The 16,186-nt window shown below is 41.4% G+C and overlaps 1 protein-coding gene across 1 annotated transcript in view; it reads left to right on the forward strand.

Annotated features, from left to right (window-relative positions):
- Positions 1-16,186, forward strand: part of LOC126176416 (low-density lipoprotein receptor-related protein 4) — a 646,448-nt gene that overhangs the window by 534,923 nt on the left and 95,339 nt on the right. Inside the window, exon 22 of the mRNA XM_049923573.1 lies at positions 2,723-2,856. Coding sequence (XP_049779530.1) covers positions 2,723-2,856 — 134 coding nt within the window. The remainder of the gene's footprint in view (positions 1-2,722; positions 2,857-16,186) is intronic.

Consider the following 16,186-nt stretch of genomic DNA (forward strand, 5'->3'; position numbering starts at 1 on the left):
TTAAACTAGTAGTGCATTTGAAATACCAGGAGCAGTTTTACAGTGATACACCATTATAGACCATAACTTAAATTATTATGCTAATATATATTGTTCAACTGAATATTAGAATTTGAGTTACTATGTCAAACAATGGAAACTCCAGACGGGCATAACAACATGGAATATAGGTTGCTACTGATCACATAGAGAAGGTGTTGAGATACAGACAGGCACAATGAAAAGGACTGCTAAAAAAGTTAAGCTTTTGGGTAAAGCCCTTCTTCCAAAGTAGAAAAATGTGCCAGTTCAGACTTGCACAACTCAAACCCACGTGGCCACTTTTTCCAGGCACTGTGGTCCAACTGCTGCAGCATCTGATGTAATCAACAATCTGCTGGTGTGTGTGATGGCGGTAAGGAGGAGGCATGAGATGGGAAGGGGTAGGAATAGTAGGTTAGGGGTGGGGGAAGACACTGTCCTGCTTTTAAGAGCATGCAGGGATGTGGTGGGAACAATATAGGGCTGTTAGGTACAGTGTCAAGGAAACAAAGAGGGGAGAGGAAAGTAGTAGAGAAGAGGAAAAGAGTAGTGGGTGCATTGGCAGAATAGACCTGCATGTAGTGCTGGAAACGGAACAGAGAGGGGATAGGTAAGTAAATGACAGGAACTAGTCAAGGTTGAGGCCAGGAGGGTTACAGGAACACAAGATATGTTTTAAGAAGAGTTCTCACCTGCCCAATTCAGAAAATCTGGTGTTGGTAGGGGATGGTGCAGGCTTTGAAACGGTCATTGAAGTGAAGCACATTATGTTAGGTGGCATGTTCAGCAACTATGTGGTCCAGCTGTCTCTTGACTACAGTTTGGTAGTGGCCATTCATGCAGACGGGCAGCTTGTAGGTTGTCACCATGCATAGAAAGCAGCACGATGCTTGTAGCTTAGTTTGGAGACAACATGGCTGCTTACAGAGATAGCCCTACCTTTGATGGGGTAGGAAATGCCTGAGCAGGACTCAAGTAGGTGTTTTAGTGGGAGGATGTGTGAGACAGGCCTTCCATTTAGGCTTGTTGCAGGGCTATGATCCATGAGACAAGGGTTTGGGAGTGCCACTCCCACTACCACCTATTCCAGTCCTGTCACAGGCATTTTGACAACATTTACTCTGGCCGACGGATTGGAGAACGTGGTCTACCTGCAGGGCCCGCCCGGTCATCAGACCTAATCCTGTAGATTTATATCTATGGGGGCACATAAAAGAAGTCATGTGTGAACAGCCCGTCCCATACATGCAGATGCTGAAACAATGTATTCATGCTGCCTTTGATGGCATTTGGTGATAGTTTGGCACTTTAAAACATGTGCATCAGTCACTATTGCATCATGTCTGTGCATCATAGAAGCCGTTGGAGGCCATTACTAACATTTTGTGTAATGGTCATCTCAGCACAACATGTCATGTATTGTATTGTACTGTACAGGCATGATGAATTAATAAATGCCCTTTAACATAGACACCATGCATATTTAGCTATATGTCCATATTACCTTTTTTACTACTAACCCTCTCAGGGATTGTTACATACAGTTTGTTCCTATTTAGAAAAATCATTCTGTTAATATGGGAACCAGAAAGGCAATGTACAATGCAAAGCCGACAGATACCAGCAGAGTTCTCTTCCAAAAATCATTTATTCGTCCACTCTGCCATCTCTGTGTTTCTGGAAATGTCAGAATGTGATAGAAGGAACATAACCAAATTTAATCGAAATATGATCATACAGTGCCAGAGTATGAGTCAGGAACTGCTCAATTTCTGTGTTCAAACACTGTGAAACTGTTCCTTTAAAATCGTGAAATTCAAATGGACAATAGCATATCAACACAAATAATCAATGTTGTGTCACTATAATAAGTTGGGACATAAAATTTTCTTGCGCTTCAGGATTTTATACAGATGTGTTTAAGTGAATATGAATTCTCTAACTGTAAAAATCAGTTTTGTGCTGGGTCTAAAGAATAATGGAAAAGCAGGTTCAGAATATGTTTCATTAAATAAATCACAGCTCTGGGTCTTATAGAAAAATACAGGTTGTAACTATCTTACTCAGAAGTTTGTCTGTCTCTGTAAGTGGGAGTGGGTAGATATAATCAATACTAGTAATGAGTAATTACTGTTTTGGCATGTACTGATGTATGAATAAAAGTCCAGCCTTGATTTGTATTCCCACCTTTGAATAAATTGTTTCATCTCAGACTTATCATGTAAAAACATCTACCATCAAATCATACCATAATGTTCTTATCCACTGCAGCATAAAACATACATATGACACAAAAAATGATTCAGAGAATAAATAAGGAAATAAATAAGAAATATGAAAGTTAATGTTCCCCTAAGATTCATATCAATTTGTCTTCCAGACTTAATCCATAAAAATTGAAATGTAATGCCATTTTAAGTAAACTCAGCTGAATGTAAACACCCAGTTTGTAAGATATTGACTTCTCTGGAGAAAAAGAAAGCCATGTTATGTCCAAACTACCAGAAAAGAAATACCCTTCTTGACACAGTCATATCATATGCAGTAATGACTTTAAGTTATGTCCCAACATAAAATTATCTAGAACAAAAACATTAGATGCAAGAGTCTCCATTTTAAAGCAAGTGTTTAGTAATAATACAATATGTTCATTCATTGTGTTATAGTTTTTACTGAATGCTTGCATTAATAATTGTTTTAGGTGAGATATATTGGACAGATACTGCAGAAGATGTAATCCAAAAAGCTACCCTTGATGGAAGACGAATTGAGACCGTTATATATGATGGTCTGGAGACAGCAGATGGCATAGTCATTGACTCAACGGGAAGGAAGGTAAATAGTTAATTTGCAAAGCATTCTGGTAATTCACACAACTATTCTTTTTTTTTCAGATTATTAAGGCATCCAATTTTTGGGTTATTGTTGATTCTTTTACTTTTGGGGTATTTCAGAATGTGATGTAATGTTCTAAATTTGTCATCCCAAGATGTAATTTAATGCAAGACTGATACTTGTTACTAAAATAAATTGTGCCTGGTTAAGTAAGAGGCATATCTCAAAAAGTAAACAACTGCCTAGAAAAGGTCACAAAAGATATGGGTCAAATATTTATTCCACTCATTTTTGGGTTTTGTAAGTGACTGTTTGAAAAGTTCTGATCTGATAGTTCTCAGTCATCAAGATAGCAGAGATGACAGCATGTGGATGTATAGTGTCACATCAGTTTACAACCGAATTGATTCTGAATTGCATCTTTCAGTTTCAAAAGTGTGGGGAAATCTGGAGAACAGAATTATTCAGCAGTGTTTTGTAAGACTGAGGTTTTATTACATGATATACTAATGCAAGAGATATAAACAACAGTACATGAGAACAAGATGGAGCCGACTAATGTCCTACCAAAGAGCTTAGGCTAAAGCTGCAGAGACTATTGATGTTGTAACTGTCGATAGTTGCCATAAATATATGTTAAATGATGAAAATCTACAATGCAATAACAGTGATGTGAAATGGCACAGCACACAGCCACATTTAAAAGTAGACTATGCTACGAGATGGATTCCTTCTTCAGATGCAGAAAACCAAACACACACACACACACACACACACACACACACACACACACACACAGACACACACACACACATACACACACACACACACACACACATATTCATATATGCCTAACTCTCACATACATGGCCACTGACTAAAATTTTCTCAGTTAATATACAGTGTCAAGAATAAAATCCCAAGCTTGTGATGATTTCCCCACCATTAGAGGGAAAAGTCTGCCTATTATGAAACTGACCAATTTCCCACCTATATGGCAAAAGGATGGCATCTGATGGATGACCTGCAGCACCACCTCTCATATCAAGTGATTTCTGCAGCTTCTTTAATCACATAATCCCAATAGTTTGAAGTATGAGCCAGAAGTGTCATATGAGTATGTTCAAACATAATATTTTGTTCACTAGACTGTGCTCTGCCACTATTGGTTTGTCAGATTTCCTGTGCTTGAGGTGAAATCAAACAATGAAAAGTCCAGGTTGGAAAAATCAACAATATTACAAAGAGGATAGATTGCTACTAACCATACAGATGAGATATTGAGTTGCAGACATGCACAACAAACAATTAAAAGACTTACACATTGAGGTTTTGGCCAGAAAGAAAACACACACACATTCACAAGCACACCTCATGCATACATGGCCACTATCTCCTGCTACTCCAGACAGAATGCTGAGGGGACATCATTTGTAGCCAAACATTACACAGAAAAAGAAGTCATATAATTTATCACCTGATATGATTGTTGGTACTGCAAGTGACACCCCACAGTGAGAAAAACTGTAATCTGTGGATACAGAGGGTGTCAGGTCAGCATTTTGGTTGGAAAACACAGAGATAGCAGTCATGTGTGCGTGAGGTGTCCTTGCTTGCATGAATGTGTGTGTGTTTCCTTTCTGAAGGAGGCTTTGACCTAAAAACCAATGCCTAACAGTCTTTTTATTGTACCTGTCTGCAACTCAATGTGTCTCCTTTATGGTGAGTAGAAATCTATACTTTTTATAATATTTGAGGCAAGTCTTACACTGCTGCAAGTCAGCCACAAATTAAATGTGTGTCACGTGTGTGCGCTGGCAACTTATTTCATCATGGCTTTTCTTCTTACCCTCATTTACACAAGAAACAGTGGCATAGAGGGAACAAGAACATTTATTATCAGGAATTGATACATTTATGACTTATTTTCCGGCCAGACAACAACGGCCTCAACGCTGTCCAGGAATCGCAAGGGAAAGTGGATGTGCCGACCTGACCAATCTGGCATGGCGGCTGTGGCCCAAGTGGGCTGGAAGGCTGCTGGGTGGTCGTACTGGATGGGGTAAGCAGGTGGTCGGGTACAGGTGTCTCGGAGGCATCCTCAAATAAAAAATAAGGTTTGACTCGATCAATAAATACTGTGCTGCATTTATTATTGAGCAGGATGTCTAAGATCTTGTCAGTGCATGAAAGGATGTGGTGGGGTCTGGTGTAAGACAGCACGAGGTCTGGTTGCACACCATCCCAATGGAGCATCACATGGGAGCTGTTTGTCAATTCCTTGTACATGAAGGACAGACACGTGCCATGGTGTGATGATGGTTGAGGTCGCAATTGTTTGGTGTAGTCCCTGAGTTGTGCTATAAAATCTGATTGCTGAAACACATCCCCTGACAGAGAACTTGACTTCATAAATTCTCCTGGTAGCCGCAGTGCTCTCTGTAAACAAGCTCCACAGGTGACACATCGAGATCCAGTTTGTTTACTGATCATAAGCCAAACCACACAAGAGGCAAAGCCATGGTCGCTTAACATTATAACACATTAGTGCTGCTTTGAGTGAGCAGTGCCACCTCTCTACCATACCATTGCTCACACAATGATAGCCAGTGGTTGGATGGTCGTAGTCACTGCAGAATTTGCTAATCTGTACAAAGTTCTTGGACTCAAATTAGTGTCCCCCTGTCCATCGTGATGTGGAGTGGGCACCCAATTCACATGGCCCACTGAGATAAGAATGCTGTCACCAGTGTCTCGGTGGAAGTATATTTTTTGGAAATTGCCTCTACCTAGTGTGTGAATCAGTCCATGATTGTCAGCAAGTAATGTTGCCTGTCTGATAGTAACAAAGGTCCCACAACATCCACATGGATGTGGGTGAACCTTCTGGTAGTGTCTGGAAAGTCACCAATGGGTGCATGAACATGCCAGTTGACTTTACTGTGTTGGAAAGCAATGCATGTATGTGTCCATTGTCAGCAGTCATTTCGAAATCCTGGCCAAGTGTACCCCAAGATGACAAGCTTCACAAACCCTCTGACTCTGGGGTGGCAGAGGTTGTGAAGAGCATGAAGGACGTGTTTATGCTAGCTCATTGGTACATAAGAGTGGTTTTCTGCCCATTGAAGTGTCACAGTGTAGCTGAAAATTGGTGTGTGGTGCATGAACAAGTTCAGGTTGCAGTCCCGTCTGGGTATTGTGCAGCATGTTGCATAGTTCATCATCTGTTTGCTGTCCATCACGTAAGTGAGTAAAATCAATTTTCTCACTGACTGCGCTAATGCGAGACAAGCAGTCTGCTACTACACTGTTGAGGCCGCAGATGTAAATTGGTAGTAAATTATGCAATGTACTCCAGTAATTCAGTTTTCTGGGAGAACAGTTTTACTGTTTTGCCAGTATGTGAATGTGAGTGGCTTTTGGTCAGTGGATATAGTGACTGTTCTTGCCTCTAGTTGGGCAAGAAAGTATTTGACTGCTGCTAGATAGCCAACAATTCACGATCATATTCACTTCAGCGCTTTTGCAGTGGCGTTAACTTAGGATTAGATTAGATTCAGTTTTCATTCCATAGACCCAAAAAATGAGATGATTCTCGTGGGTGCAGAACATGTCAGAAAAGGAAGCGAGAGGTTGCCAGTTCCCATTGACATATTGTTGCAGTGCCGCTCTGATTGCTTTCTGACTGGTGTTGACTAAAAGTGCCTGAGGGGCATCCATTTCAGTTGTGCAAGTAGTGCAGCTTCAGTGAGGGTCTTTTGTACCATTTAAAATGCATTTGTCATTGTTGGAGTCCACTGTAATAATGCTTTATCTTTTGCATTAGGACCGGCCAGCACAGCTGTGAGTGGTTCCTGCAAAGTAGCAATGTGTGATGGGTGGAATCTGTAGAAATTAGGCATGCCAAGGAACCTGCACAGCTATTTTGCTGTCTCTGGACGAGGAATATTTAACACAGCCTTTGCTTTATCAAGGAATGGATGCCACTCTTCCACAGAAACGCGATGGCCCAAAAAGTCACTCCTGGTCATCTGAATGCCCTTTTTGACATGTTCAGGATGATACCATACATGCTGAAGCACTCAAAGACCTCAGTCAAGTGTCGGCGTTGCAATTCCAGAGTGTCGGGGTAGATGAGAATGTCTTTAAGGTATGCAAAACACTGTGGCATGCCCCGTAGGACAGAATCAATAAACCTTTGCCATGTTTGGGCTGCATTATGGAGGCCAAAGGTCATAAATAGGCTCTCAGATAGACCAAAAGCTGTGATTATCACTGTCTTTGGCACGTCTTCCTCTGCTACCAGAATCTGTATGTAAGCTTTGGCACAGTCAGTGAAACTAAATACTTGCTTTCCACTCAAAACATGATTATGATCTTTGAGTTGCAGATCCGGGTATCAGTCAGGAATGTTTCAAGCACTCAGGGCACTATAATTGCCACATGATCTCCATTCAACTTTCTTCTTAGGGTCAAGAACCAGCAGGGATGACCTAGATGGATATGTAAGGCCTTTTGTGAGCATAGCATGAAACTCAGATTTGGTGATAGCATATCTGTCTGGAGCTAAGTGTTTAGCTCTACATGAAACCGAAGGGCCAGCTGTGGTATTGTGAGTGCAAGAAACTGGTTGAGCTGTCTGGTGTACTTGTCTGCCATCATCTGGATGAGTTTGAATCTGAGTTGACCATGAGGCATTGGTAACTAGTCACTGATAACCCCGTGATTGTACCTCGGAGACAGGCATTGGTGACATTGGGCAGCAGGTGATTGTGGGCAAGCAGGTCCGCAATGATAATTGGTTCCACGATGTCTATTCCAATGAGTTTCCAGACTATACTGCAGTGTAGCTCCAGATCTAATTCCATGTACTGTGTACTCCAAGTCAGAATGTCTGAATTGTCGGCCATTGATAGCTTGAAGGTGGTGACGGGCAATATTTGTGTGTCCTGTCCCTTGGCCGAATAATCAGATCGAAGCCGGTGCATGTCAAAAATTTATGGTCCCACTTGCACTCTTTTAAGAACATGTGTATAGAGGCACAGGTAGGCACACCGACTTCTGCTTGCCATTTGGTATTTCTGTACTCACAGGGTAAAATACATATATGGGCTTGATCTCTTAAATGTATGTCATCCATTGGCATGTTATCCTAATGCAGTGTATTGCTTGCAGAGCAGCTCCGTGATCACCATCAGTAATTGTCCTTAGTACCACATTCAGCGAGCAGCTTGCTCAGTTGTTTGGTCAAAGCTTCAACATATTTACATAAGCCATCATTCAGTTGTTGCTCCAGTGCCATTACCTTCTGGGATAGTCTGTCATAACTGGGTTGCACATCTACTGAGGTATTTCCATACATTACCACATTACCGCCAAGTTGAAGTCAGAGGCAGGCATGATAGCATCTTGGATACGGTCAGCTATGGTAGCTGTGTCATCCAAGGGGCATATCTGTCTGTGTCACTATTATGGCTTTGACTTGTACCGACTGTCTGCTGCTCCACAGGGTATACAACAACATGTCAGAAACTGTATTTGCATCCACTTTCTGTCGCAAGTTGCATAATTACTGTGAATGCTTTTTATCGCCAATGTCTTAATGCATAAGTACTTGGCATACTCTTTCCTCTTGTAAAGCAGAAACATGACATACATGCTGACCTCCAGTGGGGTTCCAGTTGGCTCTCTATGAGCGCAAAATCTGTGGAATCCGCATTCACTCCAGAGCATTGGATGTTTGTGTCCACTTGCATGAACCATAAGGTGGGATTCATCAGCCAGAAGGGCAGAAGTCACATCGTGAGTCTCGAAATGTTACGGGTGTTATCATCCACCACTCTCACACTGCCAGGAAATAATCTTCATTGCTATTGTAATCGTTTGAGCATGATCATGTCGGGGTCACCATTGAGGCAAGTCTTGTACTGCTGCAAGTTGGCCACAAATTAAAAGCATGTTATGTGTATGAGTGATAACAGAAAAGAATGCTGGCAACTTATTTCATTTTAGCAATTCTTCTTACTCTCATCTATACAAGAAACAGTGATGTAAAGGGAACAAGAACATTTATTGCGGTGATTCGATACATTTATGACTTATCATCAAGCCCCATAACAAGAGAGAAATTGACCACAGTTTAAATCACCGACCTTCACTGTGGTGCTCTTTGCACCATGGAATAAGCACAGAGGCAATGCTCCACAGCGTATACACGCAGACCTCTCTGACTGAAACTGGTAAATAGCAGATCGCACCCATTGCATACACACTCTGTACTGGTCGCACATATTGAACAGTGGCAAATCCAAGAGGGAATAATGACAGTACTATGAAAAGGATAAATTGCTTCTCACCATATAGAGGAGATCTTGAGTTGCAACCAGGCACAACAAAAATACTGCTATGCAATTAAGCTATTGGCTAAGATGACATTCTTCTAAAGTAGGAAACACTTACACAGAAGCACAACTCACACACACATGACCACATGACATATGTGTGTGAGTTGTGGCAGTGTGAATGTGTGTGTGTTTTCCACTTTAGAAGAAGGCCTTTTGGCTGAAAGTTGGCAACTGAGGCCAGGGGCAGTGGTCATTTGTGTGTGAGTTGTGTTAGTATGAACGTATGTGTGTTTCCTACTGTAGATTGAGAGTTAAATGTAGAGCAGTTGTTTCATCATGCCTGTCTGCAATTCAGCATATTTTCTATATGGTGGGTAACAATCTGTCTTTTCATAATATTGGTGTACTTAATGTGACATTGATGTTCAATAGAGCATAAGTAACAGCCTGTATAGACTGCCCCATGTAATTGCAGCCACACTCACAAAGAATGTCATAAATTTTGGGTACTCTTAGGCCAGAGTTATCATTAACTAGTTGCAACATTTCTTTTTTAATTTTTCCAGATGGCAGAAAGACCTGTCTGACACCTTCCCTGTATGGGACTCTACCTATTTTGCTCCTTGTTACACCACAGAATGGAACCCATGCTATGCGTTGGTCCTCCTGGCATGGTTGAACTGCTGTGTGCTTTGGTGTGCTTGACAGAGTTTACATACTGTCATGGACTAAATACCCGTTCTTAAAGAGAGCAGGGGTCGTCTTCCGAGGCCTGGCCTCAATGTCCCATTTCTGCCCTCCTACCGCCAAGGGAAGGAAAGGGGTTCGATAGGATCTAGAGAACTTTATTGGATCAAATTTGTTGGTTTAAAAGTATACATCTATATATATAAATATTTCCCATGTATTTATTTAGTTTTATATTACATATGTATATTTAATGGGATCCTACTACCACCACCAGAAGCTTCCGAGTCGTATTCATGTATAATTAATGTAAGGGGGTCTCCCTCTAAACTGTTTGCCCTGAGGATCAATCGTGTGACATGAATCATTTGTAAGTGTGCCTTCTAGTACTACCCAATGGGCAGGAGGATCCTCGAATAATGTATCTAAATATTTCAATAGTTGTGTGAGGTACAATGCATGGTGGCGGAATGCCTCATGAGTCATTTCCAGGTGGACCCGCAAGTCCAGAGCATTTTCAGGAGTGGCTTGCAAAATGTAATAAAGCACCATGCCCTTCAGCCAGTTGATGGTGTTCGTTCTTGTAGTGGGAAAGTAAGTGGGATCTGGGTGTAGGAGTTTGTCCGGCGTGACAGACTCTGGCTGTCATCGCAAAAGGAGCGCCAGCATATGTAGTACAAGATCCCACCATCTGCCTGTCACAGCACATCAGGTGGTGCGCATTCGAATCGACGATGGCACAGTGCGGACACAAAGGGTCATCGGTGAGATGGATGGCATGGAGGAGCTGGTGTGTGGCTAATTTGCTGTTCACCACCACATACCACAGGGAACGAGTGTACGTGGGCAGGTATGGGGTGTGGACAGCTTCCCACACCCTGGGCCAGTGGAACAAAATAAAAGAATATGGGATATAGTGAAAGAGGAGACTGGTAGACCCAGAAAGGAACAGGAGCAAATAGCATTAAGGGTAAATGACACATTAGTAACCGGTGGGCATAGTGTGGCAAATCTATTTAACAAGTACTCTATATCCGTTACTGATAGAATGGGATTGTCAGGATCAGTAAATAATGCCCTTGAATATCTGAAACTAGTCTTTACAAACAGCTTCAGGTACATGAATATGTCACTCACTTCACCAAAAGAAATAACTTCCATAATAAAATCTTAAAAACAAAGCATTCTAGTGGTTACGATGAAATATCAACAAAGTTAATTAAGGCATGTTCTTGTGAGTTTAGTACAATTCTAAGTTACTTGTGTAACCAGTCAGTTATAACTGGGACATGTCCTGACTAGCTAAAATATGCAGATATTAAGCCTCTATTCAAGAAAGGGGATAAAGAGATACCATCAAACTACAGACCTATTTCATTTTTGCCAGCATTCTCAAAAATTTTAGAAAAAGTAATGTACAGGCAGCTTCTCAACCATCTGACCACGAATAACATATTATCAAGGACACAGTTTGGACTTCTGAAGGGTTCTGATTACGAGAAGGTTATTTATACCTACAGTGAAAATGTACTTAATTCATTAAGTAACAAATTACAAGCACCCCCCCCCCCCCCCCCCCCCCCCCCCCCATGAACCATGGACCTTGCCGTTGGTGGGGAGGCTTGCGTGCCTCAGCGATACAGATAGCCGTACCGTAGGTGCAACCAGACAAACATGTGGTTCCTGAAGAGGGGCAGCAGCCTTTTCAGTAGTTGCAAGGGCAACAGTCTGGATGATTGACTGATCTGGCCTTGTAACAATAACCAAAACGGCCTTGCTGTGCTGGTACTGCGAACGGCTGAAAGCAAGGGGAAACTACGGCCGTAATTTTTCCCGAGGGCATGCAGCTTTACTGTATGATTAAATGATGATGGCGTCCTCTTGGGTAAAATATTCCGGAGGTAAAATAGTCCCCCATTCGGATCTCCGGGCGGGGACTACTCAAGAGGACGTCGTTAGCAGGAGAAAGAGAACTGGCGTTCTACAGATCGGAGCGTGGAATGTCAGAACACTTAATCGGGCAGGTAGGTTAGAAAATTTAAAAAGGGAAATGGATAGGTTAAAGTTAGATATAGTGGGAATTAGTGAAGTTCGGTGGCAGGAGGAACAAGACTTCTGGTCAGGTGACTACAGGGTTATAAACACAAAGTCAAATAGGGGTAATGCAGGAGTAGGTTTAATAATGAATAGGAAAATAGGAATGCGGGTAAGCAACTACAAACAGCATAGTGAACGCATTATTGTGGCCAAGATAGATACGCAGCCCACACCTACTACAGTAGTACAAGTTTATATGCCAACTAGCTCTGCAGATGACAAAGAAATTGAAGAAATGTATGATGAAATAAAAGGAATTATTCAGATAGTGAAGGGAGACGAAAATTTAATAGTCATGAGTGACTGGAATTCGAGTGTAGGAAAAGGGAGAGAAGGAAACGTAGTAGGTGAATATGGATGGGGGCTAAGAAATGAAAGAGGAAGCCGCCTGGTAGAATTTTGCACAGAGCACAACTTAATCATAGCTAACACTTGGTTTAAGAATCATGATAGAAGGTTGTATACATGGAAGAACCCTGGAGATACTAAAAGGTATCAGATAGATTATATAATGGTAAGACAGAGATTTAGGAACCAGGTTTTAAATTGTAAGACATTTCCAGGGGCAGATGTGGACTCTGACCACAATCTATTGGTTATGACCTGTAGATTAAAACTGAAGAAACTGCAAAAAGGTGGGAATTTAAGGAGATGGGACCTGGATAAACTGACTAAACCAGAGGTTTTACAGAGTTTCAGGGACAGCATAAGGGAACAATTGACAGGAATGGGGGAAAGAAATACAGTAGAAGAAGAATGGGTAGCTTTGAGGGATGAAGTAGTGAAGGCAGCAGAGGATCAAGTAGGTAAAAAGACGAGGGCTAGTAGAAATCCTTGGGTAACAGAAGAAATATTGAATTTAATTGATGAAAGGAGAAAATATACAAATGCAGTAAATGAAGCAGGCAAAAAGGATTACAAACGTCTCAAAAATGAGATCGACAGGAAGTGCAAAATGGCTAAGCAGGGATGGCTAGAGGACAAATGCAAGGATGTAGAGGCTTATCTCAATAGGGGTAAGATAGATACTGCCTACAGGAAAATTAAAGAGACCTTTGGAGATAAGAGAACCACTTGTATGAACATCAAGAGCTCAGATGGAAACCCAGTTCTAAGCAAAGAAGGGAAGGCAGAAAGGTGGAAGGAGTATATAGAGGGTCTATACAAGGGCGATGTACTTGAGGACAATATTATGGAAATGGAAGAGGATGTAGATGAAGATGAAATGGGAGATACGATACTGCATGAAGAGTTTGACAGAGCATTGAAAGACCTGAGTCGAAACAAGGCCCCTGGAGTAGACAACATTCCATTGGAACTACTGACGGCCTTGGGAGAGCGAGTCCTGAGAAAACTATACCATCTGGTGAGCAAGATGTATGAAACAGGCGAAATACCCTCAGACTTCAAGAAGAATATAATAATTCCAATCCCAAAGAAAGCCGGTGTTGACAGATGTGAAAATTACCGAACAATCAGTTTAATAAGCCACAGCTGCAAAATACCAACACGAATTCTTTACAGACGAATGGAAAAACTAGTAGAAGCCGACATCGGGGAAGATCAGTTTGGATTCCGTAGAAATACTGGAACACGTGAGGCAATACTGACCTTACGACTTATCTTAGAAGAAAGATTAAGGAAAGGCAAACCTACGTTTCTAGCATTTGTAGACTTAGAGAAAGCTTTTGACAATGTTGACTGGAAAACTCTCTTTCAAATTCCAAAGGTGGCAGGGGTAAAATACAGGGAGCGAAAGGCTATTTACAATTTGTACAGAAACCAGATGGCAGTTATAAGAGTCGAGGGACATGAAAGGGAAGCAGTGGTTGGGAAGGGAGTGAGACAGGGTTGTAGCCTCTCTCCGATGTTATTCAATCTGTATATTGAGTGAGCAGTAAAGGAAAAATTTGGAGTAGGTATTAAAATCCATGGAGAAGAAATAAAAACTTTGAGGTTCGCCGATGACATTGTAATTCTGTCAGAGACAGCAAAGGACTTGGAAGAGCAGTTAAACGGAATAGACAGTGTCTTGAAAGGAGGATATAAGATGAACATCAACAAAAGCAAAACGAGGATAATGGAATGTAGTCGAATTAAGTCGGGTGATGTTGAGGGTATTAGATTAGGAAATGAGACACTTAAAGTAGTAAAGGAGTTTTGCTATTTGGGGAGCAAAATAACTGATGATGGTTGAAGTAGAGAGGATATAAAATGTAGACTGGCAATGGCAAGGAAAGCGTTTCTGAAGAAGAGAAATTTGTTAACATCGAGTATAGATTTAAGTGTCAGGAAGTCATTTCTGAAAGTATTTGTATGGAGTGTAGCCATGTATGGAAGTGAAACATGGACGATAAATAGTTTGGACAAGAAGAGAATAGAAGCTTTCGAAATGTGGTGCTACAGAAGAATGCTGAAGATTAGATGGGTAGATCACGTAACTAATGAGGAAGTATTGAATAGGATTGGGGAGAAGAGAAGTTTGTGGCACAACTTGACCAGAAGAAGGGATTGGTTGGTAGGACATGTTCTGAGGCATCAAGGGATCACCAATTTAGTATTGGAGGGCAGTGTGGAGGGTAAAAATCGTAGGGGGAGACCAAGAGATGAATACACTAAGCAGATTCAGAAGGATGTAGGATGCAGTAGGTACTGGGAGATGAAGAAGCTTGCACAGGATAGAGTAGCATGGAGAGCTGCATCAAACCAGTCTCAGGACTGAAGACCACAACAACAACATACAAGCAGCAGGTATTTTCTGTGCTTTGTCAAAGGCATTTGATTGTGTGAACCACAACATCCTTTTAAATAAATTAGAATTCTATGGTGTCATGAGCAGTGCTACAAAATGGTTCAAGACATACCTCACTAACAGGAAACAAAGGGTGTCAGTGCAAGGGACTATTGAATTAAGTCATCAGTCATCATCAGAGTGGGAAGAAATTACATGTGGTATCCCACAAGGATCCATCTTAGGCCCATTGCTTTTTCTTGAGTACATTAATGATCTGTCATCAGTTACACTGCCAGAAGCAGAGTTCGTTTTGTTTCCAGATGACACAAGTATTGCAATAAATAGTATGTCAAGTGTAGTTCTAGAAAGATCTGCTAATGATATTTTCATGGATATTAATAAATGGTTTAAAGCCAACTCACTGACATTAAACTTCGAAAAGACTCACTATATGCAATTCAGAACCTGTAAGAAGTTTCCACCAAGCATATGCATAAAGTATGAAGAAGAGCAGATAGAAGAGGTTGACAGTCTTAAATTCCTGGGATTACAACATGATAATAAATTCAATTGGGAGGAGCACACCACATAACTGCAGAAATGCCTTAAAAAATCTGTATTTGCAATTCAAGTGTTAGCTGACATGTTGTTGTTGTGGTCTTCAGTCCTGAGACTGGTTTGATGCAGCTCTCCATGCTACCCAATCCTGTGCAAGTTTCTTCATCTCCCAGTACCTAATGCAATCTACATCTTTCTGAATCTGCTTGGTGTATTCATCTCTTGGTCTCCCTCTACGCCGGCCGCGGTGGTCTCGCGGTTAAGGCGCTCAGTCCGGAACCGCGCGACTGCTACAGTCGCAGGTTCGAATCCTGCCTCGGGCATGGATGTGTGTGATGTCCTTAGGTTAGTTAGGTTTAAGTAGTTCTAAGTTCTAGGGGACTGATGACCACAGATGTTAAGTCCCATAGTGCTCAGAGCCATTTGAACCATTTGATTTCTCCCTCTATGATTTTTACCCTACACGCTGCCCTCCAATGCTAAATTTGTGATCCCTTGATGCCTCAGAACATGTCCTACCAACCGGTCTCTTCTTCTCATCAAGTTGTGCCACAAACTCCTCTTCTCCCCAATTCTCCCAATAGCTGACATAGGTGACATAAAAATGGAAAAGCTTGCATACTTTGCCTACTTTCAATCCATAATGTCATATGGTATAATATTTTGGGGTAACTCTTCAAGTCAAACAAAAGTTTTCAGAATCCAATGGCGTGTAATACGTATTTTTGTGGAGTAAATTCACTAATGTCCTGTAGAAACCTCTTCAAAGAACTGGGTATACTAACTACTGCCTCTCAGTATATTTACTCCTTAAATGAAATTTGTCCTAAATAATATACCTCTTTTTCCAACAAACAGCTCAGTTCATACATACAATACCAGGAATAAAAATGATCTGCACAAGGACTTA

The sequence above is a fragment of the Schistocerca cancellata genome, chromosome 3 (genome assembly GCF_023864275.1).
Source record: "Schistocerca cancellata isolate TAMUIC-IGC-003103 chromosome 3, iqSchCanc2.1, whole genome shotgun sequence".
Lineage (NCBI taxonomy): Eukaryota > Metazoa > Arthropoda > Insecta > Orthoptera > Acrididae > Schistocerca > Schistocerca cancellata.